Here is a 13281-nt window from a genome sequence, read left to right on the forward strand (position 1 = left end):
GGACAAGTGAAATCAGTTACAGTATACACAATAGTCCATGTTTTTTGTATAATATGTAATGTTCTTTCTAATCCCAGACAGTCATACTGCCGAAGCAGTATTCCGGCAGGCCCCGATCAAAACACGCCGTTTCAGTTCAATTACTGTACATCTGTCAAACCTGTCACAGACTACAGCATTTACTAAAGCAATTTAGTTCTTTTTATCTTTAAAAATAATCTTGTATTATTGACTAAATAGTATACAGTTACAGGAGATGCTGCTATTAATGCCGTACTACTACAGCTACCACTAAATACTATATCAACGTTAATAGCAATTCTCTAAGGACACATGAGCCAGCATTCAAATTACATCGTAATGCAATCCCACCTTTTACTCACGGTATTTTATTGTTTTTGCAATCTGGAAAAATAATGTATATTGTATTGCTTTGAAACCATAAATTATGTTTCATAATTTATTTACACCTACAGCACAATAACATAACGAAAAACAGAAGTACAGACTTGTTTCATAAAATATAAGTTATCAACACCCGCACACTTAACCACTTCCAACAACGCGCTGTACCCTATTTCCATGGTGACAAGACACGCAAGGGCAACATAAAACTACGGCGCGTCTTTTGGGTCAAATAGGACGCTACCTTAAAACAGCTTTGTCACGTAAAATTGTTACGTAGTATAGTGAGAGGAAAATAATTCACTGTTGTGACATGGGTCGATATCTTAAACATCAGCAGTAAAACCTGTGAATATTTAAGTTATCTCCATGTACTCAAATATTTGAAAGCTTTTCAAAGGGACTTGAGATTCCACAGTTCACATTTACTGTAGGTAAGGTGTGCAAAACTAAATAAATGTTGAGCCTTTAGCTTTTGAATAATTTGTCTAAACGCGTTCTTAATTATGGAAAAAATGACGACAATATCGAATTCCACATACAATTGAAATGTAAAAGTTTATTACAACAGACAGTAGATACCAGGACATTAATTCTGATAATAGCCAAGTCTGACTTGTTAAGGTACAAATATCTTGAACACAAGGAATTTCAAAATTTATTTTTTAATATGATTTATTTTAACAGCATGCAAGACAACCATCAGTAAAATTTCACGTTTATAAAATTTGTCATAGCGTAAATCAACGGAAGGACTAAATGGGTTTTGTCGATAAACAATCAATGTGCTGCAATACCAATCTTTTGTTTAAAATTTCATACACAAAAACAACACCTAACACAACACCTTATATACTTTATAATACATTTTGTGACACTAATAGCTGTGTTTTGTTGAAAATTTGTTGGACGACAAAAATTAGTCAATCAATTTTTTTTTTAATTGTAGAGAAAAAATAGATATTTAATATAAATCTATATTATTAATATAATATAAGTCTTGAAAGTGTTAAAATGATTTTTCTAAGATCTGGCGCCACCTATCTCTAATTAACACCGTTCAGTTAGGTAATACAGTACTTGCATAGAGATGGTATAACGCTACTGGTGTACACACTCGACAAGCGTCTGATGAGCGGGGCTTTTTTTTAAGATATCCTCAAGCGAAAAAAAACTGATATTAGATTTTAAGTCTGTGAATATCCGTACATGTGAGCAGAAAGAAGGAACAATTTTAAAAGGCGTCTCTGCAGACAATCACCTTTGAATGTATACTGTATAGAGAAATTCCATTTTATTTTTATTGCAAAGCATCCAAAAGGTTTTCGTTGACTACTGCTAAACAGAGTAGCCTAAATGGGGAAGAGACTTTAGTGACTGGGATGCAGCTAGATGTTATTTTTAAACGTGTACTGCACGGCTCTGTTAGTTCTTTACGAAGTAAGGAATGCTCTCTGAGCTCCTGCATAAATGTTTCACTGGGGCAAGTGGAAAAAAAGAATGGGAGCTAATAGTTCTTCCAAAAGGCCAGTCTTTGATGAAAAAGAAGATGGTAAGTACAATTTTACTTTATAGCACGTTTTGGTGTTCACCCGTTGAAGTCTGAAACCATTTAGTTGCTGATTCTGGGTCTATATAAAACGTTCACATTAGCGCGTGAAGTTCATCTGGTTTGCAAAGGTGGGATTGTCACTTGGGAAGAGCGGAATCCCTATTTCCTAGTTTGAAAGAAAAGGCTATATAGCCTTTATATCATATAAGTATGATACTTTAAACTCCGATTTCATTTGGAGCTCTAGGATTTTGTTTTCTCAACAACAGCAAGAATAAAACACTTCAGTCTTTAAAAGTGTTATTTCTCGGAGATAAAACAAAAATGTTTCCAGACGATTTATATATAAACACTGTTCATTTTAAGGTTTAAAGTTCAGTTCTGCAGTCGATCACTGAAAACCATTTATGAACGACAGTAGTGTTGTTTTATACTGTATGCAATTGTCCAGTGAATACCGAAATGATTGGTCAGAGGACAAAAACACAAAAGTAGCTAGTTTATTAGATAAATACAGTATCTAAATACGTTCTATAATTGTACTGTTCTAGGCAAAAAGTACAAAATAACACTGTAGCCACTTTATGTTAAATGGTCAAAAAGCTGAGTTTCGTTGATTTATTATTGTTAATTTAATCAATTTTAAGAGAACAATACTATGCATCATTAAACAAAATATGGATTTGTCTATTAGTGAAAATAATCAGTAACTTATGTCAATGTCGCCAACAAGCTTAGAACCTAGGTCTAATTTCATTGAAGTGCTGCCTCTTACTGTAAAATCAGTACACCGATACAAAATGTAATAATTGAACACAATTGATAGTATGTTGCTCATTTTGGGAGGCACCAGAGATTAAATGTTTATATTATATCCACAGAATACAGCGGAATGGAAGATGAAGCTTCAATATATAATATCTCGGGCTTTAAAAAAGCACGTTAATGGTTTAGTTATGACACAAATGCATTACAGAACAGAAAGCAGTACAGAAACCATTCAGACACATTGTGCTGATATCATCTGGTATATCTATTAGAATATTAATGCCAGTAACACATCTACTTGTTACTTTATGGAGCAAAAAAGATAATTGGCTTGTGTAGCTCTTCATATTATTGGTCAGTTTCTGTATTTTCAGCCATGTTTTTTGCAGAGGTATTATGTGTTTGTGCTTCACAAACCAATACAGGCATTAAAACTGCAATAGTACTAGGTAGTGCAAACAAAGTAAATTCAGTTTTATTTTTCTTCCTTACTCTTTCTCTGAATTCAGATATTGTTCTTTGTGAGGCTCCATTTTCTTTATGAGATTTGATTCTTGACTGTTAAGAAGAGAAAGTGATTTTATTTTTACTTCAGAATGTGTGTACAAACAAGTATACTTATGCAAGCAGTTTACTTTATGAAAATGGCCCAGTGAAAAGTGGTTAAAATATGAATAGATATTTTTGAATAAATTAAGTTTTCAAGTCTTATCCATTTCCACGTGCTACTCCTTAAACTTAGATTACATGGAAACAATGTAAGTTATTCTAAAATATCATATGGACTTGTATAGATTAGAGATATAACCTGAAGGCCTTCCAAACTAGGTCAGTCCACCTAGGGATTACTACGTGGATCTATAAAAAAGTAAATTAAAGTATAATTTACTTTTTCATAGATCTAATTCATTCATGGATGGTATTTTAAGACAAATATCCATCCATCCAGCCATCCATTTGATCCAATACAGGGGTTGCAAGGGAGCCAGAGACTATCCTGGCAAGCAACTGATGCTACCGTAGACGTGTACACCCTGGACTGGATGCCTGTCATCTAAGGGCGTACACAGACGCACACAGGCACAGTAGAGCCAATTTTCCCAGAGGTCAATTAACCTACCATTATCTCTTTGGACTGTGAGAGAAAACTGGAGCATCCGGCAAAATCCCACGCAGTCATGGGGAGCACATAGAACTCCACACAGATAGCACCCCAGGTCCAAAACTGAACCCAGGACCCCCACCACTGTGCTACTCTCGGGAAAAAAAATAAGATTCATGTAAATTTGTTTACTTCATACTTCATAGTTCTTGTATATTATAATTCAGAATAATAGAATTTCAAGTAGGTAGCTGTGTCAACATGTGTAGGCTGTAAAGAAACAAGTAAAGGTTTATTGCATGCTTAAAAGAAAAGAGACACAATGTTTCGGTGCTTGAGCTTTCTTCAGGTTCCTTTGCAGAATAATAGAATTACCCGTTTCACTTAATGATCAATAAACCATTACAAATTATTGTATGAACTGCTAAGACAAATTTGTAGAGATACAAAATAGCTTTCACCTCAAACTATGGAATACTTTTCCTTGCTGGGTTTATTCAATAGTAATATGCATGATTTGATGTTGTCCATTTTTAGTTTGTTTTAGACACTCAGTTGGAAAGTAAAGTAACTGCAGCTAGATGATGGCACAATATATCTTTGTGAATGAGTCTGTTGTTACTTGGGGAGAGTTAACTGAAGTGGATTTCTTAAATATTAGGAAGAAACATTTACAGTAGGAAAGAGCATCTGATAATTTTGTTGGCAGTTCCGTTGGCATGAATGCCGAAAGCACCGTCTATGTTTTAGAACTATCATTGAATTCCTGGGTTCCGAATTTAACAAGTGAGGTAAATTCTAGACTCTGTTTTAACACTGCAATGAATTTAACAAATATGAAGGGTAACTTTAAATTATACCCATCCACTTACTTTGAGTCATTTTGTCTCGGTGAGGGTCACATATCTTGTGATAACATTGAACTATTCAATGTGCCACTGAGCCTTTCATCCCTGATCCAGAATGACTGAGAGTCTGGAAGGTGCTAAGCAGACAGAATTTCACCAGTTCACCATCCTTGTCAGTTGAATGGTAGTGAAGGGTTCACAGATGTCTGTCTGACTGAATATTGTATTTGTCAGGACTACAATAATGAATTTCTTGTTCCGGTTTATATTGAATGAACTGCACACCAGGAAAAATTGACAAAATTTGTTAAGATTAGAAAACCCAGGATTCCCATGGTATCTTAGGATGCTTTTCAAAGATTAGACTCAGCTTTCATTGTTTATGCTTTGCAAGTAATGTTTCAGTTGTGGATATTTTATTGAAGCAAATTTGAAATAACTTCTAGAGGTACTATTGGTATTTGAACCTTTTATGTGATTTATCAGTGCAGCTTTCTATATCATTGAAGTTTTTACCACATTACATAACAGTATGTTATGTGACATTAATTTTTTATTTAGGCTAACATTAATTTAGGATAACCTCCTGCTGTAGTTTACTTTGCAGAAAAACGAATAATGGAAGTAATCTCCTTAAGTACATAGTGCTAATAATATTTTAGAAATCAGACGAGTAAATATAAAATGGTTTACAGTTAAAAATGTATAACTGGTTTAGATAATAACATTGATAGTGTTATTTACACTAAAGTTATGTTCTTGTAGTTTGATTGTTCATATTGATTATCGATTCATTATTGATTGTTATTGTTCATTTTTTTTCATATTGATAAAGAAAAGATCTCTGAGTAACAGCTCCTTGCTACAGCTATGTTAAAACTACTGTTAGACTAACAGGCTTTTGAAAGTTGGCATGAATTATTCTGTATAAAATGTACAGAAAGGCTACACAACTGTATAAAATGTTTTTAACAATATAACAATCTGTGTATTGCATTGTTTTGGGCATTAATTTTTCCCTGTGGCTTTTAGCATTTAAAGAACTGTTTACAGTTTTCATTGTCGAAATACTGTATAAATTATTCCATGCAACAAATGTAATAGTGTTGTTTAATTAACCATGAGATGGAGATATAATATGTCACCCAGAGAGTTTCTGTAATATACTCAGTATTCATAGACAGTTATTTTCTTCAATGGGTGGGGGATACTATTTTATTGGCTGCAAACTGGTTCTGATTTGCAGCTCTTCTGATATTTTCATGCAGTGTTTAATGCTGTATACTGAATCTTAGCTGCTTATGGCTGGTTCTCATGCCACACCCCTTCAATAATAGTGAGCATTTCTATCTGCTCTAACACAAAAGCATTTTCCCTGTCGGGTTGAAAGCAACGTTAGGTAGAATATAATCTCACAGCAGGAGCTTTCTTTTAACCAAAGTGTGCCCCTGAGCTTCCTGTTGTTAAAGCTGATAAAAGGTGTGTGAACAGAAGGTAAAACCTATCCTTCATAAGATTAGTCTAAAGAAAATACCCCGAATGGACTGTTGAGATACTCCAGGCAATCTGTGATCTTTCCAAGTGATCTGTAAATGATTTAAAAAAAATCTCAGAAACAAATAGTCTCATCAGCCTTAATATTATTCCAACACTAAAAATGCACTCTCCAACACCTATTTTTCAAATTCTATAAAAATTGAACATGAATTTTTAAAATGTGATGGTGTGAACCACAACTTAAAGCCGCTGCTCATTTACAAAGTGGCCTCTTCCATGATGTTTTTACCACTAAGATAAAAAAATAGCCATTGCCAAGAGACCTCAAAGGCAATGCATTAATATTAAATAAGACAATATGCAGTCTTTGGTGACTTTCCATAATTCTAGGAAGGTAGAATGAAGCTGTTTCCCTAACCACATTAGTCAGTCCCTTGAGAAATTAACTGGCTCAGATGTTTAGTGCTTTTGCCCCGTGCTTATTCCATATCAGCTCCAGCATTACTGAATTAGATCACTGGGTGTCCTTTGGTAACATACACAGTACACATAAGAACATATCAGTTAAAGAAATGTTGCAAATAAGAGGAGCTGTTTCAAACCATTTTACTTATGCTGGTATCTAGTAGATTAGTTGTCCGAGGACTTAATACAGCTAATGGAACCCATTATACAATAATACAATATTATACAACTGTATTGTTGGGTGACGTTTCAAAAACCTACAACCTTTTACACAAGGAACTGCTTGCTTTCAGTAGTCCTAGACTCACACCTGTGCATCTGCTTGTGTGTATCCTCGTTCAATTGTATCCCATTTTTGGTCCTATGACAAAAAAGGATTTTTGTAAAGACCTTTATGAATTTTAAATAGTTGTATGAATTCCCATCTTAATCTTTTCTTATCAAGACTCAAGAGGTTCAGATGCTTTCACCTGTCTGTATGTGGCATTCTTTAAGGCCAGTAATTAAGCTGATCAGCGCATCGATTTCCATAAACCTCACTTTAGCTAAACTGTGTTTTGTATTGTCTAGGAGGGTGCTATCTCTCTTCAAAATATCAGTTCATTCTCTAAAAAATGTTTTGTGTTAAATCTCATGTATTTGAACTGGTGGTAATATTATTCTTTGTAGAGAAAATATGTTTTCTTTATGAAATATACAAGGCTATGATGGACTTAGCAGCCTGTACTGTGCCCCAGCTTTTCTCATGCTCTTGTATTCACTAACACCAGTTACTGCGTGTATTATAGTACTTCTGATTTCAACACCACCCTACTTCAATTAGGCTTCTTAAACGTCTACTGTGAAACACACCAATGATTCTGACCAAAGGAATAAATGGGAAGATTAACTTTAGTTCTAAGTAGAAATTAGGAGACAAAATGTATGCTCTTCCCCAGATATGTAAAAACATTTTTTTATAACTTTTGTGCTATTACTAGTTAAACTAGTTAAACGTTTTCATAAGAAGCAAGAGAAAATTGCCCAAATATTAATATTTTTACAAAATATAATATATATATATTTTAAATGTCTATTTTATATTTATGAAATCAATGATTTTTCTTTCTGTGATGGGAACTGTATAGTAAGATATAGCAACATTTTAAGGATGTTTTCAGAAGATAGCTCTTTCTATTGTTTGTAGATCAGATTGCATTCTGCCTAACCTCCCAGAAATTGTATCAGTTAGCTTTTAGGAAAGCAGCATATGGCATACATTAGACAGTAATATTATAGTATCACTTGGCAGGAATACTCCTGACATAATCTAGTTGTCAGGTTTATGTCATAGAGTGCTGCCAAATGGCTGATTTAGCAGATCGTTTGATTAATGCTGAGAAAAAATACCTAAGTGATTAGGATACTTTATCGTTGCTCTCAGGGTGGACAGGCTGAATATAATCCCTTTAAATGAGACATGTCCAAAACATGAGTAGTTTCTCTCAGAAGAAACAGCCCAAACTTCTAGTTGACATTTTCCAGTGGATTCTGTATGTTTCCATTTAGTAGCAGACATGTACATTGCACTGTTTCTGATGTCTACAGTAATTGTATCATTGGATATGAATTAAACCAGTCATTTCAAAGGGTCATTGTAAACGTAATGGGAAAAGTTATAACATTACACAAATATATCTAAAAATAACTAACTCAAAACCCAATCCTGCAATTTGCATTCCTCATAAAAAACATCATGATGTGTATCAAGGACTATTGCATTGCTGCTTGTGGTACATTACGCAGTGTTTTCTATGGGATATAAATCCCACAGGTTTTTATCGCACATGCTAGTGAATAGGATAGGATATAAAATGTAACGATTGAATATAAGAAAGCACTGACCAAACACAATTCCAAAAGTTATATGCCTGCATATATCACTTGTACACACACAAACCCACTTCTAAATTTAGTTTTTTAATGAGTTGTTTACACATGTTGTCTCACACAATATGTGTACATTTTTATACTTATTGCAAGACAAAGGTGGTTCCTGAGTGAAAAAAACAGCTTGCACATATAGAATTCTGAAATGTACCAGCTCTTCGTCTGAGTATTTAATAAGCTGTGTTACAGACATGCCTTTAACTGTAGCCTGTACTCCCCACAAGGTGTTAAACTTTGCTTTGCAATTAGTAAGTGCTATTCCAGGATGTGACTGTGTGTCTAAGAGCATCACACTTTCACAGTTGTCTCACCTGCGAACCTGAGAAGATGCTAGAATACTGTATCTCTTAAGCTTTGCCAAGGACTCCGAACCAGGGAATAGTGCCTCATCTGAAACATCCCCTTAAGACAGCAATAGGACACTGGAAATGTCTGAGGCTATTCAGAAATCACTACATTAATGAAAATTATATGAGGAATAAAAACATAGATTGCATGCAAAGCTAAATAAAGGGATGGCTGACACAGAGATTCTAGGTCCGTGAAGTGGGCCCCCTACAGACAGCACAAACGATGAAACCCACCTCATTCCTTAGCGCTACATTTGTGCCGTTGAAAGTAACGTTTGTGCTGCTCTCGTTTCTGAGATATAGTACCTTGTTTTTTCGGGGTCGTAATGTCACTCAGCCCCCCTACAAAGTAGTAGGGGAACCGGTCTGGTCTCATTCATTAGTGTTGCATTTGTGCTGGTTTGTGCCAGTAAAAGTAGCGTTTGTGCTGCTTTCATTCCTGAGATATAGCGCCTTGTTTTTCGGGTGATCACGTGAACATGCACGGTGACCCCGTCTGCTGAGTTCAAGCACTTTGTTACTGGTGTGAGAGTAAAAATTCTGAAATTTTGTTTCTCTGTTTGCCCAGGTGGCGGTTGACTACTATACTACTGTGCGTTTGTGTGAACAGGAAAATTAAAATTGTCACCAATATCATACCCGAATCAGTTAGATATTGGTGATGTAGCCTTAAAAGGCGAACATTAGCAAGCAACTTTGTAACATGTTCTTACAAAGACACTTTAACTAGCACGTCACAATACTTCGTAGCTGTGTCCTTGTGCTCTGTGCCTACTGGGTTAGGTCATGGGTTGTTGCAAACATCTAACAGTAATTACTGAAAATGGATGAAAGGAGCTGTGTTGCTTCAATGCTTTTCACCACAAATGATCTGTATCTCCTCCTTTTCTTTCAAAATATCCTGTAATGAACATTTTCTGTGTTTGAAAGGTACATTATGAGGAAAATACACTCTAAGGAGGAATCTCTTCAAGGTGACACACGTAACTACAGAGCTCATTTAATTATTTTACGTGGCACAATACCCATAACCAAAGGAAACAGAATATCTCAATAAATTTCCATATGGTAATGTTTATATAGGACTTTTACTGTTCTAGTTTACATATTTGTGCAAAATACTGTGCCAGCAAAGGCTTTTTTTGTTTAAGCCTCTGGAAATCATTCACTGTTTTGGTTGTTAAGAATGATAATAATGATACAAAACATATACAGATATGTTTCTAGTGATTCAGAGGCCATAATAAAGTTGAGATTTTGGCATACAATGCCTACTTTCCTCATTTTAACAGAGGAATTTGTAGCTCCGTGAAGTGGGCCCCCCTACAGACAGCACAAATGATGAAACCCACCTCATTCGTTAGTGCTATGTTTGTGCCGTTGAAAGTAGCATTTGTGCTGCTTTTGTTTCCGAGATATAGTGCAAGTTCAGACTGCAACCTGTATGGGATACCAGTCCAACGTACTTAATACTGTTCAACACTTTTTGAAAGAACAATGGAAGCCACTGCTGTATATACTGTATATATAAAACAGTAACACATCATCTTATTTTGGGACTTTAAGGCTTCTCTGTTTGACATACTCATTGTATTTGTAAGGAATGATAAGGATATGCAAGGTGTCAACACAGCAGGTTAGTGTTGTACCTGTCACAGTGTGTTTTCACACATTCACTGATCCTGGAGTCTTGCCAGCCTCAGACTGTCTTTTTTTCCCTTTCTCATTTTATAGTTTGCAACTTTTAATTTTAACTTCATTTCCATAGATTACGATGATGTTAACAATGGTCACAGAATCTTAAGATCATGGAATATTTTTATATAGATAAGCATTGTGAAATTTGTTTTCCTTGTGTGGCATTTTAAAATGTCCTTCACTATTTTATGGTAGCATTTGTATTCAAGTGCATGCAAGTTGGGTAGTTCTACAGATTCACACCTGAGTGCTAAAGTGCTGACATCCAAGTACTCTGACGGATTTTGTTTTGCCTAGGGTTTTCAAAATAAATAGGGTAGCAGTTACTGGAGGCTAAGAATAATATTTAGAGAAACTGCACAAGAATACTGATGTATGTATAATTTATTGAAATAGACAGAAAGTGAGATATAGAGAGTCTGTATTAAAATTAGCATTTGACAGAAAATATAGAAATTTGGTGATACTTGACTAATTCCTAAATCCTCATTCCATTCATCTTCAAAAAAAGCTTAATTGATTTCCTATTCTGGCCTAAAGTACACTGATGCTCAAGTCAAGTGTGGCCTATCATCAGTAGGCTCTGTGTAAAAATGTTAAATAGGTTAATTCTAAACCCTTTTTTGTATGTGTCAAATGAATTTGATCCAATAATTCTGTGTAAACTCCACGATGGGTCCAAGCTGGATGCCTGTTTCCGTGCGGTAGTGTTTTGAATACCGCCCTTGCTTGTTCCTTGTGACATGTCTGGTGCCCATTTTAGTTTTTGGCTTTTAAGAGTCATGGGTCTACAATCTCTTAATATGTTAACACTATCTAAAGACCTGTAAATAATGACTATTAAAGCTAAACCTATGGTAGATGATAATATGGAACTGTCAAGATTTAACATGTTTCTGAAGGTTTTCAATTTCAGTCGCTTTTTACAATGCAATAGATAAAAGAAAATTTCCAAGTTTTTCATAAATTATGCACTCTTCTGGTGTGTTTCAGAAAATGCAGCTACCAGGAACCATTCATTCCGTTAGATGCCTGCTTTTGTGCTTTGTTAAAAAAACAATGTAAAAATTCTTATCTGCTTTGCTCACTTTTCTGTTTCAGATCACATTTTAAACTGATCATAAAATGAGAATTCCAGACACTTTAGTATCAGTAAATGATGTGAAGTTTTTACTGTAAAATCTACCCTGAACAGAATTTCATCAAGAAAACCCTTTTGAGCTGTAGAGGATTATGTGAAAAGATTGTGCAAACTCACATTAATCTTTGAATAACTGCACTTTGAAATCTTGAATTAGGTTTTATTGGGGGTGGGGGGTGAGATGTTTTGATATGCCTTTTAGTCCCACGGAAAAGAAAGCTTGCCAGTTAAAATCTCCAACTGACTCTTAACATTTGGTTTATGGGATGAAAACTGTGTCCTGTATGTGGTTCATCAGCTCTTAGCATGATGATTCTTTCTCAGCCAAGATTATTTTGGGAGCTCAATAGGTGTTTCAGTATTCATTTTCCTACATGTCAATTCAGAAATTAAATCCAACTTTGTGCTTACATAAGAGTTGTGTGCTTGGTAATTACTGCTCTGTTATATTTCCATTTGTGATTATTTTTCATAGTATTCATGCCATTAAAGGAGAACTGCAGTCCCAATTTCTCAGACCTGTTATTAAATCTCAGTCACCAAATAAGTTCAATGAAAAAATTATAAATGTCAAATTAAGTACAAAATTGTGAACTTTGTGAAAGCACTGTAAGTCGCCATGTTGTCGCATATTTACATTCGAGTTCCTACGAATCATGAAGTTATGAGGCCCTTCTTATTCACTAGTCACCGTAATGACTAAAGTTATGCGATGTATGAGCGAATAAATACAGGTTGTGCAGCAGACGTTTCACTGTTCCAACATAATCTGCATGCAGAGTTAACAAGTAAGTAGTATTTCTTGACAAAAGTGTCTTCAAAATTGAAAGCAATATTCGTATTGGATTAAAAGAGGTGTATTCACAAGCCTGCTTATTTGCAATGTAATAAAGCCACAACACGTCACCAGATATATTGTTGTCTCATTCTGCATCACAGAATACGGCGCTGCACATACCTGGAAATTTCATCATTTTTGTGATGGAAATTGGAGGTGTAACAAGTTACCCTCTTAGAGAATGTTGGTTCTTGAGGGCTGAAGAGTATTCAGTTCCTTGTCCCTTATGATCTCTGATTCATTTAATTTAAGAAATCACTCACTTAATTTATGACAATAAATTGTTTTATTTATAAACAATTAGTATTTCTAAAAAATGACCCATCAACTTGCTGTGCTGGGGTTCTCCAGAGCAAGGATTGGAGAGTTTCAGCTGCATTAGAGATCTTGGATGAAGTAGATGCAGTTTTCTTTAAGGTTTCTAAAGTGTAGAAAATTGCACAATAAATAGAATTTAAGAATGCACATTAAAGGTATAATGGTTCAGATCATTCATGATGCAATAGAAAACCCTTATGTTAACTGTGCCTCAAATTTAAAACTGAAAGATTTGTTAAAATGTATTTTTATTTGTAAGTTATTCTTAAAGCACAGCTTGAAAACAATAACGGTATGCTATGACATAGTATAGGAATTGTAACGAACAGTTCTTTCCGGACCCTATGCGGACGACACAATCCGAAGTAGT

The 13281-nt window shown here is 34.9% G+C and overlaps 1 protein-coding gene across 2 annotated transcripts in view; it reads left to right on the forward strand.

The window, feature by feature from the left end:
• Positions 1-687: 687 nt before the first annotated feature.
• Positions 688-13281, forward strand: part of stk32c (serine/threonine kinase 32C) — an 81819-nt gene continuing 69225 nt past the window's right edge. Inside the window, exon 1 of one of the 2 annotated variants that reach the window (XM_088917446.1) lies at positions 688-839. Coding sequence is in view for 1 of the 2 variants with exons in the window: in XM_088917445.1 (XP_088773571.1) it covers positions 1876-1957 (82 nt within the window). In the remaining variant the exon portion in view is untranslated. Of the gene's footprint in view, positions 840-1477; positions 1958-13281 lie in introns of those variants that run through there. The other variant, XM_088917445.1, reaches the window with a different exon arrangement.

This window comes from Atractosteus spatula, chromosome 5 (genome assembly GCF_055471065.1).
Source record: "Atractosteus spatula isolate fAtrSpa1 chromosome 5, fAtrSpa1.hap1, whole genome shotgun sequence".
NCBI lineage: Eukaryota > Metazoa > Chordata > Actinopteri > Semionotiformes > Lepisosteidae > Atractosteus > Atractosteus spatula.